A 25,480-nucleotide genomic window follows, 5' to 3' on the forward strand; every position below is an offset into this window, starting at 1 on the left:
CAAATTATGATTCCAGCAAAATTTAAAGAAAACCCGGAAGCCACTGCACTACCCACATGGGCAAACTTGGAAAAAAAAAAAAAAAATTTGCAAACACATAATAGACTTTAAAGAGTGTCAGAATGACTGATGAAGCCAAGTACTGGTGTTCGGTGCAACCTGGACGTGGCCAAAATATTTAAATGCACCTGCCAACCAACAGTCACTTTTTTTGCACTAAAGCCAGGCTGTCGATCAAAATAGGGGTTGGGGAAGTTGAGAGAAAACAAGTTGGAAGGTGCACTTAGATCTTCGCCATGCCAGGTTGCACAAGTTCATGTGTTTGGATTGAACGACCTTTCTGCCCTGACAAAAAAAAAAAAAAAAAAAAAAAGAAGAAGAACCAAAATAATGAATCAGGCCCTGCCTGAGCAGAGTGATTAAAGAACTGGACCACAAGACCTGTAACAATATCAACTTCAGTGTCAAAGCAAAGTACCTGTGATTATAGAATATCCTACAAATCACTTTAGCCAAAGTAATTGTAATTAATCAATGACCAGAACTACACGATTGTCGCAAAGTTTACACAAGCAACTGCCAAAGATTTGTTCTTAAAAAAACCATTAAGGCGGCATGTTAACATTAGGGCGGCCAACAAAAGCATGATACAATGTCAGCTACAAATTCAGAAATAAAATCAGTTATCACAAAGTACAAGGTTGTACAGTGTTAATATTAGGAGTACAGGATGACAGTGAGACTACAAGAAGCTGAATAAAATGATTTTAATAAGTCCGATCTGATGTTTTATTCCAGAGAAATCCAGGTTTTTCTTAAAATCTAAATGAGCCGTTAAGATCTATGGGCCGGACATGGCTCGAGCTGAAGGCAGAGTCTCAGGAGATCTATGTCGGACCCGTAGATCTTAGTAGCTCATTTATATATTGAGAAACGATATGTTTCTGAATAAGGAAGTTGTATCACAGATAAAAGTTCTGATTCATTCAGCTTCCTATGACTACTGAAAGATTCCCTTTAAGGCTATGTGCCCACGTAGCGTTTAAATCCGGACACTGAAAACTGGATTCCTTCCCAGAAATCAAGCGTTTTTCCGCGCGATTTCACTGCGATTTTCACGTGCGATATTCAAGCACTTTCCAAGCGATTTGAAGCATCGCTTGGAAAGTGATTGACAGGTTGGTCACACTCGTCAAACATAGTGTTTGACAAGTGTGAGCAGCTTTTTACTATTGAGGCCGCCTATGCGGCCTCAATAGTAAAAGATAGAATGTTAAAAATGGAGAAAAAAAAACAAAAAAAAAAAAAACACGGGGTATATTTACGCTCCCGTTCCCAGCGATGCCTTGACCTGTGATGACGTTGGTCTCGCGTTGCTATAGCGATCTCACGAGACCACATCATCACAGGACCTTGCTGCAAGGCATTACTGGGAACGCTGAGGCCGGGAATGCAGCGCAGGACGTCGGAAGGTAAATATACCCCGATTTTTTATTTTTCACACACACACACACACACACACGTGTATGGTACCCAGGGCCTGGAGGACAGTCTCCTCTCCTCCACACCGTGGGTACCAACCGCACATGAGACGCTTAACTTCCCGCATGGTGGGCATAGCCACATGCGGGAAGTAAGCGATTCTCATGCATTCCTATGGGTGCGGAATCACAGCAATTCTTTGTGATTCCACACAAATGAATGAGCATGCTGCAATTTTTTCCACGATGCGATTCAGCCGTGGAAAAAAGCGCAGCATTAGCACAGCATGTGCGGAATGCCATAGGAATGCATGGGGTGCGTCATGTACAAGATTTTTAAACGTTTTTGCGCCGAAAATCGCAGCAAAAACGCTTAGAAGTCGCATCGTGGGCACACAGCCTAAACATAATACCTAAACACCATATCAATGGCCCAAGTGACACTATACAGAAGTTATGCAGTCACGTAGCCACACTCATAGTTCGTACTGTTGAAAGACAAATGTCCATCAAGTTTAACAGATTGGAAAAGTCGGAAAAAAAAAATAAAATAAAATATTTGTATGTACAACCACAATGTCTGATCCAGTATTGCATGCCACTTATAAAATCTGTGAAATTCAATAAGTCAATAAAAAGGTTCTTTTATTGCATAAGAGACTTTAGAAACTGGGGAAGATATATTCCTATGTTTAAATTACCTGTTAACATTGTTCAAAATGTTGTTCACTCATTTGCATTTTAAGGGTATGTGCACACGTTGCCGATTTGGCTGTGGATTTTGTGCAGATTTCTCACAAAGGTGTAAAAACGCTGCAGATTCCACACAAAGAATTGACATGCTGCAGAAACTAAACCGCAGAAAATCTGCGAGGAATTTTCCGCAGCGGATTTTGGTTTTCCATAGGGTTTACACTGTACACCGCATGGAAAACTGCTGCGGATCCGCAGGGCCAAAGCCACAATGTGTGCACATACCCTTAGTGTTCAGTTTCTCAAATGGCACCAAGAATTTAAGCACATCAGCATATACACGTTCTCCAGGCATTTTCTGCAAGTAAAGCATGAAACGGTCAGGCATATGCCAAAACCACTAGCAAGAGGTGCTTTACGTTTTAAGGGAACTCCTTTTCTCTAGAGAGGTAAATAAAATAAATATTCTCTTTGTAGCAGGTTAGCCACTAGATAGAAAGTTAAAATTTGAGAGTACTCAGTGGTTGATACTTTTTAAATGGCAGACTGAAAAGTAGGTAACAAAATTGCAAGCTCTCAAGGATACTCAGGTTAATCATGAAAAAAAAAAAAAAAAAAAAACACCCCACACACACCAAACACTAGAGGAAACTTCAAACAACTCCAAAAAGTCACCAAGAGAGAATATTCCAATGGATGACAATTTGCCAGTTTTGCACTTCAGCCTCATTCACACATCCATTTCTCATGTAAGTGCTATCCACACAGACAGGATGACATACCCATTACAATCTACGGGCATCTCTTTCTTGTACGCAAAAAAATAAAAATCAGGTGTTACACTGATGGTAAAAACAGGCAGTAACCAAGAATGTCTGAAAAAAAAAAAAAAAAAAATCAAGCCTAGTAGATAGATGAAAGTGTGTTTTAACTTACACGCATAAAAAAAAATTACCATAGGAGCCAGACTTTCCTAGTCCTTTCATTCTCTTACCTGCGCTGGCTACATTGTTCATACATCTCTGTAGCCGTTGTGAAAATGACAATGACTCTAAAAGGCAAGAGCCCGGCTTGTAGCTGTGTGATCTTACAGGGGCCTCATGTTCAGGAACCTCAAACAATAACAACCATCCTCATCTGTGTAGGCATCACATTGATGAACATATATGAGCACCTGAAGGAGGTAATTAAATGCATTAACCACTGAATGACCAAGATAAACTTCAGGGTCAAGTTCAGACTAAGAAAAGAAAAACTGAAACATTCATTTTTTGGATGAAACTCATCAATGCAAGTCAATGGGTCCCAGAAAACATTGGATAGCGCAGGATTGCCATCCATGTGTCCTCGTTATATCAGCTGTATTTTATGGAGGAGCTTCAGAAAACTCAACTCCAAACAAATGGTAAAAACCAACATACTGATCAATGGCCTCTCTCATGTGAGCGTGTTTGATACACCCGTAATATAGAACGATGGATGCATCCGTATTTGATCAGCATTTGTTCAGCTTATGCTTCTGTAGTTTCGTTCATTTCTCATGGATTTGTCTCGTCCATATTTCGGATGACAATCACTTAGTCAAGGCTATGGAAGCTGATGCTGTGCTGATGTACTGTATATTGGATTAGTACGGTTGAATTAAATTAGTGATGCGTAATAAGTAAACTTTTTGAGAAACTTTTTTTCTCATGAGTGAAAAAAAACATTGAAACTCTTTGATGACACTCTGACGAAGTTCACAGATAATAATAATAATAATAATAATAATAATAATCACAGATAAAAAGCCATACATTTTTCTTGTAGGTTAAAAAGATGGATGCCTGAATGAGGCGCAATCTGCAGGTAAATAGAATTTAAATCCTGTATAGCAGCATAAGAGAAGTGCAGCTACAGGGAGAAAATAGTTTTATTCTCCCTGCAGCCGCTCACTTTCAGTCATCGTGGCGGTGCAGGGAACGGTTACAGTCATCGATCACTGTACAGTGAGTGTCCTATCATCTCTCCCGGGTACTTTGATTGACAGCCTGCTCTCTACATGTATGCTGTGTGAGAGAAATTGATTATCTGTATGCGAACATAATATTTCATGCAACACAATCTCCATTTTGTACCATTTGACTTCTGGTATATAACTCAACTTTGACTATTTGTCTTTTTTTCTCATTTCTGCTATTAAACATTGTAACCTTTGCTTTTGCTTTCAGCTGTCTGAAACAATGAATCACAGCATTATGCAAGTAGACATGACATTAGAGAACCAAAACTGTCAATAACCAAAAATATTTATTATAAAGGAAGCCTCTTAGCATTAAATTATATGGTTTTTGAGATAAGTGATGTAATTAATTATTAAATATCTATATAATATGGAATATGCATTTTGATTGGTTCATATTCAATGTACTTTGGTTCATGTTTTCTGTACTACTAGCATGGGCCATGCAAAATTTTCACACATTGGTTGTCGGGGGCGCAGGCAATTTCAGAAAAAGTAAGCTAGTCAAATGTAAATGTGTTTCATGAGCTGATGAACACAGACCGGTATTTATATATGTAGATTGGTAATACAATAAATTGGTTTGATAAGTAGAGGCCAAAAAATGTTTTCTGGTTGAGGTGCCACCTGCAGGTCTTTGTGTCTTTCTGCAGGTTTATGAAAATTAATGTTTAAACTGTATTTAGTGATAAAATTGTGAATGTGTGGTTTGTTTGGCTCTTTTCTTGCTGAAGGGGGCAAGTTTACCTTTCAAATGGTGTATCATGTGTGTGAGGTGAATTAATCAGCGAAAAAGCAGTGCATGTTTACAAATGTGTTGGTAATGTGCTTTGGGGTACTGTGGTGCCACCTGCAGGTCATTTTTCCTTACTGCAGGTGTATGAAAATTAATGTTTAAACTGTTTTTTTAATCAAATCATGGATGTTTGGTTTGTTTGGATCTTTTCTTGCTGAGGGAAGCAAGTTTACCTTTCAAATGGTGTATCATTTGTGTGTGTAGGTCAACGTAATCACCAAAAAAGCAGTGCATGTATACAAACTTGTTTGCATATGTGCAATCCTGCAATGTGCCTGAAATAGGCTGGGCAAGCACTTGAGCAAGCTGGAAAGACCCCAAGGCAAATGTTTGGATTTGTTTGTGATGTCTGTAAGCAGCTTTGTGGTAGTGTGCTTTGGGATAGTGTGCTGCCACCTGCAGGTAATTTGACCTTTCAAATGGTGTATCATTTGTTTATGTGTGTGGAGTATGAACGGAGCAAGTGTGCAATTGAATAGGCAGTGGATGTTTACAAATGTGTTTGCATATGTGCCTCACCTGCAGTGAAGTGAGCAATCCTCCAATTTGGCTAAAGTAGGCTGTGCAAGCAGTTTGGCAAGCTGGAAAGCCCCCAAGGCAAATCTTAATTTGTTTGTGATGTCTGTAAGCAGCTTTGTGTTAGTGTGCTTTTTCCTTACTGCTGGTTTATGAAAATTAATGTTTAAACTGTATTTTGTGATCAAATCGTGGATGTGCGGTTTATTTGGCTATTTTCTTGCTGAAGGGGGCAAGTTTACCTTTCAAATGGGGTATCAATGTGTGGGTGCAGTATGAACGGGGATACAAAGTAATCACCGAAAAACAGTGTTTATAAATAATAGAATAGATGATTGGCTTAACTACTATATCTTGTTAAAATCTTATTGGTTATTTTTGTACTGCCTACCCTTACGATAATAAATGGGGCACGATAGGTTTGGCCCCAGAGAGAGAGACTTTTTCGTAGACACTGTGTGTCTCCCTAACACCAGAGGGAGATAACTTTGAAGTCAATAGGGAAAATTTCAAAGACTGATGCTAGATGCCTGGGTATCTTTTCGAGCATTTTGCCAGTGTTTTTGCTTGTTTCTTTACTGTTGAATTGATCTAAATACAATATACAGAAAATGCCAGCAAAAAAGACGTCTCAAAAAGATGGAAAAAACACTGCAAAAAAAAATGGTGGTCAAAAATTTGGAAAAAGTGCCCCACCCAAAAAATTTTAAAAAAAAGACAGCTCAGGAAACAAAAAAAACCCTGGCGTTTTCTGTAGCGCCTTAGGTTGTCTGTCCACAATGAGTTTTTGGTGAATTTTTAATGATATGTACTTTTGCTGCGTGAAATTTCAGCAGTATCAGCAGAGTGGATGGGATTTATAGAATCTCATGCCCACTGTGCTTATTTTTTACTCAGGGTAAACTGACCTGCGAGTTTCAAATCCGCAACATGTAAATTGCTCTTGCGGGTACGCTGAGATTTCCCATAGAGTTTTTCCCATAAACTTGCATTAGAATCAGAAAATCCATAGGTAAAAAAAATGTGCATCCGGTATTAGTGCATTTCTTTGGTAGAAACGCATCAAAAACACACGTTATTCGCACATGACTGTTAAGTTTTGTCAAAGCGAAATACCAGGAAGAATAAAAAACAAAGCAGCTTTTTTTAAAAATATGCAGTGTCAAAAACTCACTAAAAAAGTCATTGTTGCAACCTAAAGCAGGTTTGGACAGGACAGTAAGTTTTCTATGGCTAAAGGCACACACTGCACAAGAAACGCGTTAGGATGTTTTTCTATCACTTATGTGGATTTTAATTCTTTGTTACCTATGGAATAAAATGTGAAGATTTTATCTATTTTTGGATGCGCCGATCAGCTTTACTTTTTTTGCACTATAGGCAGATGACTGTTCAAATCGGATAAGTTTCTATCCGTGGTATTGACGGATATCACTGGTGCTCATGTTGTTCTATGGGGCTGCGCACATGTTGACAAAACTCTCAAAGGAATAAACATATACTGTACATTTCTATGTAAAAACATGGCCATGCCACTTCTATTAAAGGCTTGTTGTCTTTGTAAGCCCAAAACATTTAAGAGAAGCTTAAAAGCCTAAATACAGTATATGAACAAGTCGCTTTTCCATACAAATGGATAGGACAATTCTTTCTAGCATTGTGAAAAATGTTCCTATATTTTTATGAGCGGACATGCTCAAAGAAGGTAAGAAAAAGACTTAGTGTGAACATACTCTTAGGCCGGATTCAGAGTAGCATAGGAAAAATTGTCCAATTTTCATAAATAATACATTTTTTTTTATCCATATTTTTATCTGTATGACAACAGTATGTCATCTGTGTGTCATTTTCATGTCCTCTTTTTTACTTCCAAATGACATCTTTATGGTATTCGTTTTTATGCATCAATATTTAGGAGCGCCATTTCACGTTTTGAATGTAAAATTTGCTGGAATAATTACACTGCGCAACAAATTTCAGGGAAGTTCTTGTCCCCTGAGAAAATTTTATTTTATCTTATAGATTTTGATATGCTGAACACGAATATGTGCTCCAAAAGTAGGTATCACGTAAGGTTTTTAACCCCTTCATGACCAGGGCTTTTTTCGAGTTTTCATTTTCGTTTTTCGCTCCCCTTCTTTCCAGAGCCAAAACCTTTTAATTTTTCCCTCAATATGGCCATGTGAGGGCTTACTTATTTTTTGCGGCTTTTGTGCAGATACATTCTTTTGATTGCCCCTTATTGCATTTTAATGCAATTCTGGCGTTCTGATTTTTGTTCTATCGCTACGCCGTTTAGCGATCAGGTTAATTATTTTTTTTCTTGATAGATCGGGTGATTCTGAACGCGGCGATACCAAATATGTGTAGGTTTTTTTTTTTTATTTTAATTGGGGCGAAAGGGGGGTGATTTGAACTTTTATGTTTTTTAATTTTTTTAATATGTTTAAACACTTTTTTTGTACTTTTGGCATGCTTCAATAGCCTCCATAGAAGGCTAAAAGTTGCCATAGCGCGACTGCCTCTGCTACATAGAGGTGATGCTCAGATCATCTCTATGCAGCAGAATTACAGACTTGCTATGAACGTCGATCATAGGGTGGCGCTCATAGCAATCTGCCAACAACAACCATAGAGGTCTCGAGGAGACCTCTGGTTGTGATGGCAACACAGCAATGACCCCTGATCATGTGATGAGGGTCGTCGCTACGCGTATTTCCGGACCGGCATCCGGAAGTGCATTTAAATGCCCGCTGTCAGAGTTTGATAGCAGCATTTAACTAGAAACCTTCTCAACTAATGAATAAACCAAATGAAAGTCCAGATAATAAAGACTAAAAATATTTTATTAATTATACAATAAAAGAGAAACCAGACATTTATGGAATTGCATTATGTCTTATATGTCTGGTTTCTCTTTTATTGTGTAATTAATAAAATATTTTTAGTCTTTATTATCTGGACTTTCATTTGGTTTATTCATTAGTTGAGAAGGTTTCTATTGTCTTTCATGAATATCCGTCCATGTTATATTGGTTGTTGGCTTGCAGCATTTAACTACTTAGTAGGCGCGGGCGGATCACAATTCCGCTCTCACCTATTGCGGGCACTTGTCAGCAGTTAAAAACAGCTGACATTTTGCGGCTTTGAGGTGGGCTCACCGCCAGTGGCAGATCTTAATAGGGGCGGATGGGGCGGTCGCCCCGGGCCCAAGGTTTTTTGGGGGCCCAGGGGCCAATCCGGAGCCGCCGCCGCAGCGCAATTTTGGCTTCCCCCAATAGTCGCGTGTCGCGGCAATTGTCGGCGGCTGCGCTGCGCTGAATGGCTGGCTCAGTCACCTGATCCTCCTCCCCTCTCTCCGCAGTGTCCACGCTCATTCCGGCCAGCAACTGGCATCACGTGGCTGCATCAGAGTGATGCTGGCCACTCACACTCTGGCAGCGGCTCCTCTGTTCCCTCCCCTTCGTTGGTGTCCATAGATACAGCGGGGCCCGGCAACTGACAGCCCAGTGGACGCCGTGTGTTATGATTGAGTCACCATAGGAGGCAAAAACAGAAATGCTAGCTAAGTCCAGAAAACCAGAGCAGTTGGCAGCTAATGGATTGCAGACCCCTGATCCTATCACAACAACTAACAGTAGCCATGGGGGGTTCCTACGATGCCCTAGACCCCTCGATCACAGCCGGAGAATTAAATAGGCCTACAGAAAGAAAGGGGAAATCTAAACTGCCCCAGAGCAGACCCCAAAGCAATAGGCAGCCACCAACATATAATGACGGTGAAGCAAGATGAAAACACTAACACAGACAGAAAGATAGACTGAGCAAAGACGGGGCCCAAACTACCTAGATAGGAAAGGACAGGAAGGCTGCTGTCTGCAATCCGTGAAAAACCCTATGAAAATAAGAGCCAACAGACTGACAGTGAAAAAGGCCCTGAAGACGCTAGGCTTCAAAAAAGCTATGTCAGTACTCAGGAATATTCTGAAGACAGAGCAACAGGCAAAAGGAGATTCAGCTCACCCCAGCAGGGAATGGCAGAATCCAGAAAAGCAAGGAAAACAAAAACAAAACATAAATGCAAACAGGCAAAGCAGAAAACTTAGCTTTAGGGAAGCAGGAATCAGACTGGTGTCCTAGAAGTCCACAGAGAAATCACCCGCAGGGCAGAAGGGCGTCGGCAGCCTTATATCCAGTCAGTGACTCCACTCAGCCAGTCATCCTCATTAGTCTCAGGTGCCTGATATCAGGCTCATTACCTTCCTTTACCAGAATAGGGAGTTCACCAGACCTCAGTGACAAAGGGGAAAATGAACTCACAACAGTACCTCCCCCTTGAGGAGGGGTCACCGAACCCTCAACCACGCCACCAGGGCGATCAGGGTGAGCCCGATGAAAGGCACGCACCAATCTTTTGGCATGAATATCAGAGGCAGAGACCCAGGAATTATCCTCCTGACCATAACCCTTCCACTTAACCAAATACTGGAGTCTCCGTCTAGCTAGACGAGAATCCAGTTTTTTCTCTACCTCATATTCCATGTTACCTTCAACCAATACAGGGTCTGGAGGTGCCACCCCAGGAACAACTGGTTCAACAAACCTCTTCAACAAGGACTTATGGAACACATTATGGATTTTAAATGTGACAGGAAGAGCCAAACGAAAAGAGACCGGATTAATAATCTCCAAAATCTTGTAAGGTCCAATAAATCTAGGCTTAAACTTAGGAGAAGCCACCTTCATAGCAATATTTTTTGATGATAACCACACCATATCACCAATCTTAAACTGGGGACCAACGGTCCTATGTCGATTGGAAAACAGCTGGGCCTTTTCCTGGGAGAGAGATAACTTATCCACCACTTGGTCCCAGATCTGGTGCATTCTCTCCACCACAGTGTCAACACCTGGGCAGGCAGAAGGCTCCACCTGCCCTGAAGAAAATCGAGGATGAAACCCAAAGTTACAAAAAAAGGTGACATCAAAGTGGCAGAACTAGCTCTATTATTTAAAGCAAATTCGGCCAAGGGCAAAAATGAAACCCAATCATCCTGATCAGCGGAAATAAAACATCTGAAATACGACTCCAAGGTCTGGTTTGTTCTCTCTGTCTGCCCATTGGTCTGAGGGTGAAAAGCAGAGGAGAAGGACAACTGAATTCCCAGCTTGGAACAGAAAGTCCGCCAAAATCTAGACACAAACTGAACTCCTCTGTCAGATACAATGTTCTCAGGAATCCCGTGCAAGCGAACCACCTGTTGCAAAAACAGGGGCACCAACTCAGAGGAAGATGGCAACTTAGGGAGTGGTACAAGATGAACCATCTTAGAGAACCTATCACAAATCACCCAAGTAACAGTCATTCTTTGAGAGACCGGCATATCAGAGATGAAATCCATTGAAATATGGGTCCATGGCCTCCTGGGGACCGGCAAAGGCATCAACAACCCACTAGAGCGAGAACAAGATTTAGACCGGGAGCAAGTCCCACAGGACTGCACAAAATTCCTGACATCATGAGACAAGGTGGGCCACCAAAAAGAGTGACTCACCAGATCTCTAGTACCAAAAATACCTGGATGACCAGCCAATGCAGAGCAATGAACTTCAGACATCACTCTCTTCTTCCACTGGTCAGGAACATACAACTTTCCACTGGGACAACGCTCAGGTTTGTCCTCCTGGAACTCTTGCAGAGCAAGTCTCAAATCGGGCGAGATGGCAGAAAGAACTACCCCTTCGCCTAAGATGGTAGCAGGCTGGGTCACCACAGGAGAATCAGCAAAGAAACTCCTAGAGAGGGCATCTGCCTTGACATTCTTAGTTCCAGGAAGAAAAGAGACCACAAAATCAAAACGTGTAAAAAAACAAGGCCCACCTAGCCTGTCTAGGGTTCAAGCGTTTAGCCGACTCTAGGTAAATCAAATTCTTGTGGTCAGTGAGGACCACAACTTGATGTTTAGCTCCCTCCAACCAATGACTCCACTCCTCAAATGCCCATTTCATGGCCAACAGTTCCCGATTCCCTACATCATAGTTACGTTCAGATGGAGAGAACTTTCGGGAAAAGAAAGCACAGGGATTCATTTTAGATGTTACAGGATCCTTTTGGGACAAAACAGCTCCTGCACCAATCTCAGAAGCATCCACCTCTACCTGGAACGGGAGTGAGACATCAGGTTGCCGCAAAACCGGGGCGGAGGTAAATCTTCGCTTCAGCTCCTGAAAGGAAGCAACAGCCTCCGGAGACCAATTCAACACATCAGCACCCTTCTTAGTCAGATCAGTCAATGGCTTGGCAATACTAGAAAATTTTGCTATAAATTTCCGATAAAAATTAGCAAAACCCAAAAACTTCTGGAGGGCCTTCAAAGAAGTGGGCTGAACCCAATCATAAATGGCCTGTACCTTGGCCGGGTCCATTTAAATAGTTGACGGAGACAAAATAAATCCCAAAAATGAAATCCTCTGTACTCCAAAAAGACATTTCGATCCTTTGACATACAGGGAATTCTCCCTCAAGATCCGGAACACAGTCCGAATATGTTCCACATGAGAATCCCAATCCTTGGAGAAGATCAAAATATCATCCAGATAGATAATCAAAAATTTATCGACAAAGTCTCAGAAAATATCGTTCATGAAGCACTGGAAGACAGAAGGGGCATTAGTGAGCCCAAAAGGCATCACCAGGTACTCAAAATGTCCCTCCGGAGTATTAAACGCCGTCTTCCATTCATCCCCCTGCTTAATGCGGATAAGATTATGCGCCCCCCTGAGGTCAAGCTTGGTAAACCAGCAAGCACCTCTAACACTAGAGAATAGATCCGAAATCAGGGGTAACGGATACTGATATTTAATAGTAATTTTATTGAGGGCACGATAATCAATACAAGGCCTTAAAGAACCATCCTTTTTGGCCACAAAAAAAAACCGGCACCTAAGGGTGAAGAGGATGGTCTAATATAACCCTTCTCTAACGCCTCCTTAATATAGGACCGCATAGCCTCGTGCTCGGGTACAGATAAATTGAAGAGCCGACCCTTGGGAAATTTACACCCCGGGCTTAGTTCAATTGCACAGTCATAACTCCTATGAGGAGGCAAGGACGCAGACTCATTCTCACTAAATACATCATAAAAGTCCGCCAAATAGTTAGGAACATCATGCGACTGAGGAGAGGTGGAAAAAACCGGAGCCTCACTAAAGGCACACCGACAACCCCAACTCACCACAGACACAGACTTCCAATCCAAAACTGGATTATGAATTTGCAACCAGGGAAACCCCAGAACAACGGCATCATGCAGACCATGCAACACCAAAAATCTGCAATTTTCTTGATGGTCTGGGGCGACCCGCATGACCACCTGGGTCCAAAACTGAGGTTTATTTTTAGCCAAAGGAGTAGCATCAATCCCCCTCAAAGGGATAGGCGTCTGCAGAGGTGTCATCGCCGGAAATCCACAAGGTTTAGCAAAATCCAAGTCCATTAGGTTTAGCGCTGTTCCCGAATCCACAAAAGCCTTGGCGGAAAATGTGGACAGGGAGCAGATCAGAGTAATTGCCAGAAGAGACTTAGGTTGAACACCACCAACAGAAAACGTGTGTGCAAAGCGTTTCTCTCGTTTAGGACAAACAGAAATAATATGCGAGGCATCTCCACAGAAAAAACACAGCTTATTACGCCTTCTGAACTCCTGACGTTGCGCCTTAGACAAAACTCTATCACATTGCATAGGTTCAGACGTCTGTTCAACCGGTGGCAACACCTCTCGTGCAATCCTGCGTTCACGTAAACGCCGATCAACCTGACTGGCTAATGACATAGAATCGTCCAGACCAGAGGGAACAGGAAATCCCACCATAGTATCTTTTACGGCTTCTGACAAACCCTTCCGAAAGAGAGCAGCCAAGGCATTATCATTCCAGGTAGTAAGGACCGCCCACTTTCGGAACTTTTGACAGTACAACTCTGCAGAATCTCGACCCTGGTTTAATGCCAACAGGGTCTTTTCAGCCTGATCAATAGCATTAGGTTCATCATACAACAACCCCAAAGCTTGAAAGAATGCGTTCACATTAGTCAGAATAGGATCATCTGGTTTCAAAGAAAACGCCCAATCCTGGGGATCGCCACGCAGCAAAGAGATGACAATTTTAACCTGCTGCGCGGAGCTCACTGACGAGTTAGGCTTCAAGGCAAAAAATAATTTACAATTATTTTTGAAACTCAAAAATTTAGATCGATCCCCAAAAAATACATCAGGTGTAGGGATCTTTGGTTCAACAGCATGCGAACAAGCAAGGTAGGCGGAAATTCCCCGCACTTCCGCAGCGAGCTGCTCCACACGATCAGACAATTGCTTTATCTCCATTGAGAGAAAAAAAAAATTCCCCCTACGGCCTCAGAGATATAGAGGAAAGAATATACATTCACCTTTTTTTTTTTTTAACACAATTCTTTCCTGCTATTGAGTACCCTAGGATCTGTGGTATGGCGGGTGATTCTGTTATGATTGAGTCACCGTAGGAGGCAAAAACAGAAATGCTAGCTAAGTCCAGAAAACCAGAGCAGTTGGCAGCTATCGGATTGCAGACCCCTGATCCTATCACAACAACTAACAGTAGTCATGGGGGGGTTCCTACGATGCCCTAGACCCCTCGATCACAGCCGGAGAATTAAATAGGCCTACAGAGAGAAAGGGGAAATCTAAACTGCCCCAGAGCAGACCCCAAAGCAATAGGCAGCCCCCAACATATAATGACGGTGAAGCAAGATGAAAACACTAACACAGACAGAAAGATAGACTGAGAAAAGACTGGGCCCAAACTACCTAGATAGGAAAGGACAGGAAGGCTGCTGTCTGCAATCCGTGAAAAACCCTATGAAAATAAGAGCCAACAGACTGACAGTGAAAAAGGCCCTGAAGACGCTAGGCTTCAAAAAAGCTATGTCAGTACTTAGGAATATTCTGAAGACAGAGCAACAGGCAAAAGGAGATTCAGCTCACCCCAGCAGGGAATGGCAGAATCCAGAAAAGCAAGGAAAACAAAACATAAATGCAAACAGGCAAAGCAGAAAACTTAGCTTTAGGGAAGCAGGAATCAGACTGGTGTCCTAGAAGTCCACAGAGAAATCACCCGCAGGGCAGAATGGCGTCGGCAGCCTTATATCCAGTTAGTGACTCCACTCAGCCAGTCATCCTCATTAGTCTCAGGTGCCTGATAATCAGGCTCATTACCTTCCTTTACCAGAATAGGGAGTTCACCAGACCTCAGTGACAAAGGGGAAAATGAACTCACAACAGCCGTGTATCACAGGAGGAAGAAGAACTCTCTGGTGCCTGGTGGACAGTGTTGCAGCAGCAGCAGCACTGCCTGTTCCTCACCTCTCCGAACTTGGGGGTAAGTCGCAGCAGGGTGGGGCGGAGGTATGTCATGACTGACTCATGTGGATGTGGGGAAAAGCACTCTTTGTTATACATGTATTTTAGCCCTATGTTGATTGCTCATTAAATATTATAAACTGAATGTACATTTCCTGCCTATTGATGATGTCAGTAGCAAAAGCAATTGTTCAAAACTGTTTTGCAGACGATTTTCGTTTATAATCCGTGTCAGATGCTTCTGGAATAAGATTCCAGTAATAGTCAGCCAGCATTGACATACTCCACTTTTCCTGGTACCTTTTCTCTATCAGCGCAATGTCTTGGTGAAATATTTCACCAATCTTTCATCGCTAACGGCACCAAGATTGGCTGGAAGAAAGTCCAAGTGAGAATGTAGAAAATGCATTTTTAGTGACATATTGCATTTCATCAAACGATATGCTGTGAGCATGTTGCCCACGAGTTGTTCAAAGTTCGGTGCCCTGCTGTTGCCAAGGAAGTTGAAGGTCATATCTTTATAGGCTCTCCATGCCACTTGTTCGGCACCTTGCAAAAGACCATCAAAACTACTGTCATTCATTATATCTCTGATTTGTGGGCCAATAAAAATACCTTCTTAAATCTTTGCGTCACTTATTCTTGGAAATTTCTGTCGCAAGTAAGAAAAGGCTTCCGATTCTTTGTTCATTGCTTTGACAAAATTCTTCATAAACCCAAGTTTAATATGCAAATGAGGGAGAAATATCTTTGCTGGATCAACGAGAAGATTATGTTTAACATTCTTCTGTTCAGCAACCAGGTTTTCGCGGCATGGCCAGTCCTTTCTGAAATAGTGCATTTCTCGTGCACGACTGTCCTGCTCACAAATAAAAGAACAATACCTGGTATATCCAAGCTGCAGTCCAAGAAGAAGTGCAACAACTTTTAGATCACCACATATGTTTCAGTTATTATTTCCATAATTAATGTGGGTCAACAGTAAATCCATATTTTCATGTTTCTTTCATGTGTACGGCATGTCCAATAGGTATAGAAGGATAGATATTTCCATTGTGTAGTAAAAAAGCCTTCAGACTTAAAACTGAGGAGTCAATGAACAGTCGCCGACTCGCCATTCCTTCGGGTCATGTTCGCATCCAAGAGCACCAAACAACCCGAAGACGTTATTGGAAAAGTTTAAACTGTCGACATGGTTGAAATATTGATTAAGGTCTTCTTGATGACTGCGAAAAACAGAAACTCTTGTTCCTGGTAATAAGATATTCCGTTCTTGTAGCCTTGATCCCAAAAATTCTGCATGCCTCTTTGACAATTACAAATCTCTGACCAAGTCACTCAGATCAGCTTGACTGAATAGATATGGATTAGATCTAGAAGGCCCAAAGCCTGGGTCTGCAGCAGTTTCATTTTCCACTAACATTGTTAATTCATCTTCGTCGTCCTCCATTGTCCATACTTTGGGCGGCTTTGGAACACGAAGACTTTCATCATGTGGCACTGGTCTTATGGCTGAAGGAAGATTAGGATATTCTATTGATTTCTTGCTCTTTGCTGAATATCCTGTTACATTTGTAAGGCAGAAGTAGCAATCTGTTACATGATCTCTCTGCTCTCCATTTCATTGAGACAGCGAACGGCATTGAAGGTCGTGATCCATTCAGCCATGCTGTAACCATGTCAGTATTGTCTTTTGATTCCACCCCTGCCCAGGAGATGTGGTATGCTCCATACACGGTCAGCCGAGTGATTCACTGCGCCTGCGCGGAATTCGCATGATACATAGTTATTAAGGTTGAAGGGAGACTTTAAGTCCATCTAGTTCAACCCATATCCTATCCTATCTTGCCCTAACATGTTGATCCAGAGGAAGGCAAAAAAAACCCATGTGGCAACAAGTAAGCTTCACATTGGGGAAAAAATTTCCTTCCTGACTCCACATACGGCAATCAGACTTGCTCCCTGGATCAACGCAATATTAAGGAAACTAGTGTATATACCCTGTAATATTATACTTTTCAAGAAAGGCATCCAGTCCCTTCTTAAATTTTAGTAGGGAATCACTCATTACAACATCATATGGCAGAGAGTTCCATAGTCTCACTGCTCTTACAGTAAAGAATCCGCGTCTGTGAGTATGCTTAAACCTTCTTTCCTCCAGACGTAGAGGATGCCCCCTCGTCCCCGTCACAGGTCTAAGAGTAAAAAGATCATTAGAAAGCTCTTGGTATTGTCCCCGCATATATTTATACATTGTAATAAGATCACCCCTAAGCCTTCGATTCTCCAAACTAAATAACCCCAAATGTAATAACCTGTCTTGGTATTGCAGACCCCCTAGTTCCCTAATAACCTTGGTCGCTCTTCTCTGCACCCGCTCCAGTTCAGCTATGTCTTTCTTATACACCGGAGACTTGTGGTCGCACTAGTGACTTATATAGAGGTAAAATTATGTTCTCCTCATGAGCATCTATGCCTCTTTTAATGCATCCCATTATTTTATTTGCCTTTGCAGCAGCTGCCTGACACTGGCCGCTAAATGTGAGTTTGTCGTCCACCCATACACCCAGGTCTTTGACTGTTTTGCCCAGTGTTTTACAATTAAGCACATAATTATACATCTTGTTCGTTCTACCCAAGTGCATGACCTTACATTTATCCCCATTAAAGCTCATTTGCCATTTATCAGCCCAAGCTTCTAGTTTACATAAATCCTCCTGTAATATAAAATTGTCCTCCTCTGTATTGATTACCCTGCAGAGTTTAGTGTCATCTGCAAATATTGAAATTCTACTCTCTATGCCCCCTACAAGGTCATTAATAAATATGTTAAAAAGAAGGGGGCCCAAAACTGACCCCTGTGGTACCCCACTGCTAACCGTGACCCAGTCTGAGTGTGCTCCATTAATAACCACCCTTTGTTTCCTATCCCTGAGCCAGCTCTTAACCCACCTACACATATTTTCCCCTATCCCCATTGTTCTCATTTTATGTATCAACCTTTTGTGTGGCACCGTATCAAAAGCTTTTGAAAACTCCATGTACACCACATCCACTGCATTCTTTTGGTCCAGTCCGGAACTTACCTCTTCATAAAAGCTTATCAGATTAGTCTGACAGGAACGGTCCCTTGTAAACCCATGTTGATATTGGGTCATGAGGTTATTCTTCTCCAGATACTCCAGTATAGTATCTCTTAGAAAACCCTCCAGGATTTTACCCACAGTTGAGGTTAAACTTACTGGCCTATAATTTCCAAGTTCAGTTTTTGTCCCCTTTTTGAATATTGGCACCACATTTGCTATACGCCAGTCCTGTGGTACAGACCCTGTTATTATGGAATCTTTAAAGATTAAAAATAATGGTCTATCTATGACTGTGCTTAATTCCTGCAGTACTCGGGGGTGTATCCCATCCGGGCCCGGGGATTTGTCAATTTTAGTGATTTTTAGACGCCGCCGTACTTCCTGCTGGGTTAAGCAGGTGACATTTAACAGATAATTTTTATCCCTGATCATGTTATCCGTCATGGGATTTTCTTGTGTAAACACTGTTGAAAAAAAGTCATTTAGCATATTGGCTTTTTCCTCATCCTCATCCACCATTTCACCCAGACTATTTTTAAGGGGGCCAACACTATCATTTTTTAGTTTCTTACTATTTATGCTTGCATATGTGTAGATCAGCGATTTAAGTTATTTCAGTGGAAAATTCAGAACATACTGTTTCAGAAAAAGTTCATATACGAGTTTTTAGAATTATAACAGAATATTATAATGTTTCCTATCATTTCTCAAAAACCTTACGTAATAGGAAAAATCTGGTCATTTCTGAAATCAGCATGAAAAAAATCTATCAGGAACACTCAAAATTGTCCGAGGGACAAAACCTTGGTAACACAGTGTTAGCGGATGCCATGTCGCATTAGGAGAGACGCTGATGTGCCTAGACAGTGGAAACCCCCAACAAGTGACACCATTTTGGAAACTAGACCCCTAATGAACTTAACTAGATGTGTATTGAGCACCTTAACCCAGAGGTGCTTCACAGAAGTTTATAATGTTGAGCTGTAAAAATAAAAAAATCTAATTTTTCCCAGATAAATGTTTTTAGCTCCAAATTTTGCATTTTAATAAGGGTAACAGGAGAAATTGCTCAATACAATTTGATGTGTAATTTCTCCTGAGTACGCCGATACCCAATATGTGGAGGAAAACAACGGTTTGGGCATACGGCAGGGCTTTGAAAAGAAGGAGCGCCATTTGAATTTTTTATTGTAAAATTTTCTGGAATAATTAGGTGATGCCATGTCGTGTTTGGAGAGCCCCTTGTGTGCCTAAACAGTGGAAACCCCCCCACAAGAGACACCATTTTGGAAACTAGACCCCTTAGGGAACTTATCTAGATGTGTATTGAGAACCTTGCACCCCCAGGAGCTTTACAGAAGTTTATAATGTTAAACCGTAAAAAATAAAAAAATACGGTTTTTCCCGCAAAAATCTTTTAGCTCCAAATTTTGTATTTTCACAAGGGTAACAGGAGAAATTGCACAACAAATTTTGAGGTCCATTTTCTCCTGAGTTCACCAATGCTCCATATGTGGTTGAAAACTACTTTTGAGGCACAGTGCAAAGCTCAGAAGGGAAGGAGCAGAATATTACAGTGCAAATTTTGCTGCACTTGTTTGAGGATGCCATGTTACATTAGCATAGCCCCTGAGGTGCCAGAAAAGCAGAACCCCCATAAGTGACCCCATTTTACAAACTAAACCTCTCAGTGAATTCATCTATGGGTGCACTGATTATATTGACACCACAGGTGGGTCACAGACTTTTATACCATTGGGCAGTGTTGTGCGTCTGCGACCCGCATAAGTGCTGGGATAGGCGCAAAATGGCTGTTGTCCTCCTCCACTTCCCCGCTCCCCGGCTTTCTAAGGACTGTCCCACCACATGAAATAAAGGACATCAATTTTTAAGGAATGGTGAGAGATGGTTTTTTTCTGCATTTTTTCTGTAAAATGTTTTACCTTACAAAAAGAATCAGCTGCGATCCCCTGGTGTCATGTCAGTATAGTTTTTTGCTTCCTCTCCTGCCCAGGAGCTGTGGTATGATCAGACCATGTTCCTGCACTGTCAGGGTGTGTGCACACATTGCGGATTCTGCTGCGGATCCGCAGCGGTTTTGGCCCTGCGGATCCGCAGCAGTTTCTGCTGCATTGTACAGTACCATTAAAGTCAATGAAAAACAAAAAATGCTTTGCACATGCGGCAGATTTTTCCGCTCGGATTTGCTGCGGTTTTAAATCCGCAGCATGTCAATTCTTTGTGCGGAATCTGCAGCGGTTTGACACCTGCTTCATGATCAGGTGTCAAAATGCAGGGGAAAACCACAGGCTAATCCGCAGGTAAAACGCAGGTCTTTTGATTTAGCCAAATCCGCGTGGAAAAATCCGCAGCAGAATCCGCAACGTGTGCACACACCCTCAGACATAGACATTACACAGTACACAGCAGGGTCGCATTTTAAGATTATCTCAGCACAGGAACATTTTATTTAAACACATCTAATTGTGGAAATTATTATTCCGAGATCTGTTGATTAAAATGTATTATGTGCATGGAAAAATCCTAAGTCTTTTCATGCGGATTTTTATGGTTGAAAAATACACATTATTACGGTATTATTTATTATTATAGTGCCTTTTATTCCTTGGTGCTTTACATGTGAGGGGGGTATACATGATAAAAAACAAGTACAGTAGTCTTAAACAAGTCACGACTGGTACAGGAGGAGAGAGGACCCTGCCAGGGAGGGCTCACTGGATATTAAAAAAAAAAACTCAGAAAAACTCAAATCTGTAAACCTAGATTTACATCTGGCTACACAAAAAAATGGCAAAAGGAAATGTTTCAAAATGTCATGAAAAGCATTGTGAACCCTGCCAGCAGCAACAAAACACTGTGAAAAGCCCTGTGTGTGAATCCAGCATTTTGGATATACTGTATCATACTGGTTATTGATGTGCACAAAAGTGCATAAGTCACACAGGATGTTTACGTGTGTCTTTCTACTTTTTTCTCTGGTTTATGTTTTCTCATGTGTCTGCTTTTAATTAAATCATCATGACTGATATTTGTTCAGAACACAATTTTGAGACTCTCATTTAAGACTCATTTAGGAAACTCATTTTTAGAAGACCTTGTAATGCAATGTAGAAATAGGCCGGGGTCAAACTTGCGAGTGTGATGCGTGAAACCCGCACGAGTCTCTCGCATCAACACCCGGCACTTGGACCGGAGTGTGCTGCTGCATGTATTTCTATGCAGCCGCACTCTCCGGTCCTGAGTGCCGGCGTCAGTCTCTCGCAAGTGAGTATGAGACCTAAGGGAGAAAAAGGGATTGTTCACATGCTGCGGTTTTGTTGCTCATTTTTCAAGGATAAGAAGCGCTGCACAATATTGTACCAGCAAAGTGAATGAGATTTCTGAAATCTCGTGCACGTGCTGTTTATTTTCTCCTTGCAGATTTTAAGCAATAAAGCATTTTTTCAAAGCTGCAGTGTGTCAATTTTTCCAGCGTTTTTCCAGCGTCTTACACTCATTCAAATGAATGAATTCTGAATGATTAATTCTCTTGTTTTTGGTGTGGAAAAATGCTTAAAAAAATCTTCAAAAATGAAAAACTCCTTCAAAACCTCCAAAGGAAGGAAAGTTTCTAGAAGCGGTTTCCATTAAAAAAAAAACTCGTATTTTTGTCCACCCTAAAAAACATACATACATCAGTATAGTTTTTTTTTTTCTGAAGTGGTTTTGAAGATGTTTTAGAAGCATTTTTTTTCTACATGGAGCTCTGCAGCCTTTTAAAAATAATCTGTCTCCGGGTTTTTGCTACCTCATCTAGCATAATGTACAGAAAAAGAGCATGATTCCAGCAATTTTTTTTGAGATACTGGGCTGCTTGCTGTAGTTCTGATAAAATCAATGTTTTATCAGCAGGAGATTGTGAATGGAGGACTACCCTAGTAAACCTGCTGCCAAGTTATCCTCCATATTCATGAGCTATGTAAAATACTCATAGGCAAAAAGTATAGCTTGTACACAGAAACCACCAATCAGTGGTGTGGACTGGGTTATACAGAGCTTAGTATTAAGAGAACTGCTGGATCTGCAGCAGAGAAAACAGGGATTTTATCAAAACTAAATAAAAAAAGAAGTAGATCAGCGTTGCCGGCGTTTTATTCTGGATACTCTCCAAGCGTGTGACAACAGAGCTTCTTTATTCAGGAGCAAACAGGAACAATATATGATAATCTTAATAGAACAGGAATAAATCATTTGTGTGTCTATCTGTGCAGCATCTACAGCAGGCTGCTTCTCTCATACACAGAAACAGGAAAAACAGGAAATACAGTCACATGCTCTCCCTGTCTGAGCCTCTGGGAGTTTTTGCTTAGTTCTAACTTTATAAACAGCATTCAAATCTAGTAACTAAACACTCATAGACAGGAATGGAGTTGTTGCACCAAACATATTCCAACACCCCCTCTCAACAACTACTTATCCTGTTAGTCCCATTGTGGTTCCTAAGTCCACAAACTTGGCTCTCAATAAAGGCTTTGTCATACCATTGGCTATCATCTTGTCAGACACGCAATGAAAAAACTCGAGTACACCACATTCCACCAAGTCACGTAAGTGGTGATGTTTTACATCAATGTGCTTAGTCCTTGCACTAATCTTCTCACTGCTGGCAAGTTTAATGCATCCTTGGTTGTCCTCATAGATAACTGTTGGTTGAACTAATGGCTTGCCAAAATCTTCCAAAAGTTGTTCCAACCAAATTACTTCTTGACTTAGAATCATAGAATCATAGAATCGTAGAGTTGGAAGGGACCTCCTGGGCCATCTGGTCCAACCCCCTGCTCAAAGCAGGATTCGCTAAATCATCCCAGTCAGATGTCTGTCCAGCCTCTGTTTGAAAACTTCCATTGAAGGAGAACTCACCACTTCTCGTGGCAGCCTGTTCCACTTATTGATCACTCTAACTGTCAAAAAGTTTTTTCTAATATCTAATCTGTGTCTCCTCCCATTCAGTTTCATCCCATTGCTTCTAGTCTTTCCTTGTGCAAATGAGAATAAAGTTGATCCTTCTACAATGTGACAGCCCTTTAGGTATTTGTAGACAGCCATTAAGTGTCCTCTCAGTCTTCTCTTTTGCAAACTAAACATTCCCAAATCCTGCAACCTTTCCTCATAAAACAGGGTTTGCAGACCGGTCACCATCCTGGTCGCTCTTTTCTGAACTTGCTCCAGTTTGTTGTCTTTTTTAAAACGTGGTGCCCAAAACTGGACACAATATTCCAGATGAGGTCTGACCAAAGAGGAGTAGAGGGAAATAATGACTTCACGTGATCTAGACTGTATGCTTCTGTTAATACATCCTAGAATTGCATTTGCCTTTTTTGCTGCTGCATCACACTGTTGACTCATATTCAGTCTGTGATCTATTAGTATACCCAAGTCTTTTTCACATGTGCTGTTGCTTAGCCCTATTCCTCCCATTCTGTATATGCTTTTTTCATTTTTATTGCCCAGATGTAGTACTTTGCATTTTTCCCTGTTAAAAACCATTCTGTTAGTTGCTGCCCACGTCTCCAGTTTATTTATATCTTTTTGAATCCTCTCTCTCTCTTCTCTAGTATTAGCTATCCCTCCTAGCTTTGTGTCATCAGCAAATTTAATCAGCAGCAGACATATATTAATAAGCAGCAGACATATATTCTGCTTCTGTAGAAGATAATGCGACTGACACTTGTTTTCTGTTGGATCAAGAAGTTGAATTTTCTCCTAACTTGAACAAGTAACCACTTGTTGATTTCTGATCACTGGAATCTCCAGCCCAATCTGCATCCACATAACCTCAGATGCAGATATCTTAAAGGGGTTGTCTGGGCTTTTGACCAGTTCTTATTTCAATGCCAGAACACACCCCCCCGGAATTTTTTCTTACAAGCAAGAGCTGATATCTAGCAAGCCCTGCAAACTGGCCACAGAAGGTAAATTACTTATTGTCAGCATTCTGCAGCCCAGATATGCACTGAGATTATGTGAAAGGCCCGGACAACCCCTTTAAGATTTAGCCTTTGAATTTCTTTAAGATATTGAAGAATTCTCTTAATTGCATTCCAGTCTCATGGCTTGCGTACACGTCGGCAGAGAATTCCGACTGTGGTTGTGATATCCGGACTCCGGGCGAGTTGTGGTTGCTATGTACAGAAGCGCCCCTACAGCTTGTCTGTTACATTCATTGCTTGGTAGCAGATCTTCTCCTTCCGAAATTAAGTAGGACGGATCCATTGGTGTTGACGCACCTTTGACTTCTGACATTCCAAACTGGTTTAGTATCGTGGAAATTTTGGAACTTTGGTTGAGAAAAAAACTCCCATCTTCCTCTCTCTGGATTTGGATTCCCAAATAATATGTCACATTTCCAAGGTCCTTAGTCTCAAAGTGCTGGTTGAGAATTTCACCTAGCTTTGCAATTTCCTTTTCATCCTGATAACACATGATTACATCATCTACATATAGGAGAACATACAGCCACTCCTTTGCAACATTTTTCGTATACAAACATGGATCAACTTTAGATCTTTTAAATTCTTCATACATCAAAACTTTGTTCATTTTCGAGTTCCAAACTCTTGCCGACTGCTTAAGTCCATAGAGAGATTTTTACATTTTACAAATAAGGTGCTCTTCACCCTTTTTAATATATTCCTCGAGTTGGCTCATGTACAACTCTTCTTCATTGACACCATGTAGGAAGGCTGTTTTGATGTCAAAATGTCTCACTTTCATCTGTTGAACTGCAGCTATGGACATTAAACTTCTGAATGTGGTTTACTTTGCAACTGGAGAAAATGTTGCATCATAATCTTCACCATATTTTTGCAAGCACCCTTTTGCGACCAATCTTGCCTTAAACCGGTGAACTTTACCTTCTGAGTCATATTTGTTTTTGAAGACCCACTTACACCCAATAGCTCTTTTTCTTTGTGGTAGCTCAATAGCTCTTTTTCTTTGTGGTAGCTCAATAAGCTCCCATGTCTGGAGTTGGTGAAGGGACTCCATCTCCTCATTAGCGGCATTTATCCACTTCTACTTCTCGTGAACAGTCAGTTTTTGCATCTTTTCCCACGACGGTGGCTCTGTTTCAGGAAGTGTTCTGACCATATAAAAAAGGCATCTAGCTGGGATACCTTTGTTTGTCCTTTCTGATCTCCTGACAGGAGGTTATTTTTATAGTGCCATTTATTCCATGGCACTTTACATGTAAGTTTGACTTGGTTCTTCTGTGTCTTCCTTGGTGGCTTCAGAACTTATCCACACTTCAGTGTTTTCATTTTCAGCATCTGGGTTTGGTGAATGATATTCTTGTTCTTGCTTCTTAGATTGAATAACTGGTGCAACTTCATGGAATTTGAGCGATGCAGAGTTTTCATCAATCACTACGTCTCTGCTGATTGGTACTGTGTTGGTCTCTGGGTGCAGGATTCTGTATCCCTTTTGAGTTTCACTCTAGCCCACCAGGACTCCTT

The 25,480-nt window shown here is 41.3% G+C and overlaps 1 protein-coding gene across 1 annotated transcript in view; it reads right to left on the reverse strand.

The window, feature by feature from the left end:
- Positions 1-3,323, reverse strand: part of ACE (angiotensin I converting enzyme) — a 37,369-nt gene extending 34,046 nt beyond the window's left edge. The window contains exon 1 of the mRNA XM_073582317.1: positions 3,169-3,323. Coding sequence (XP_073438418.1) covers positions 3,169-3,194 — 26 coding nt within the window. The 5' untranslated portion in view covers positions 3,195-3,323. The remainder of the gene's footprint in view (positions 1-3,168) is intronic.
- Positions 3,324-25,480: the final 22,157 nt, after the last annotated feature.

Source organism: Dendrobates tinctorius, unplaced genomic scaffold, assembly GCF_039654945.1.
Source record: "Dendrobates tinctorius isolate UK_male_01 unplaced genomic scaffold, ASM3965494v1 ptg000071l, whole genome shotgun sequence".
Lineage (NCBI taxonomy): Eukaryota > Metazoa > Chordata > Amphibia > Anura > Dendrobatidae > Dendrobates > Dendrobates tinctorius.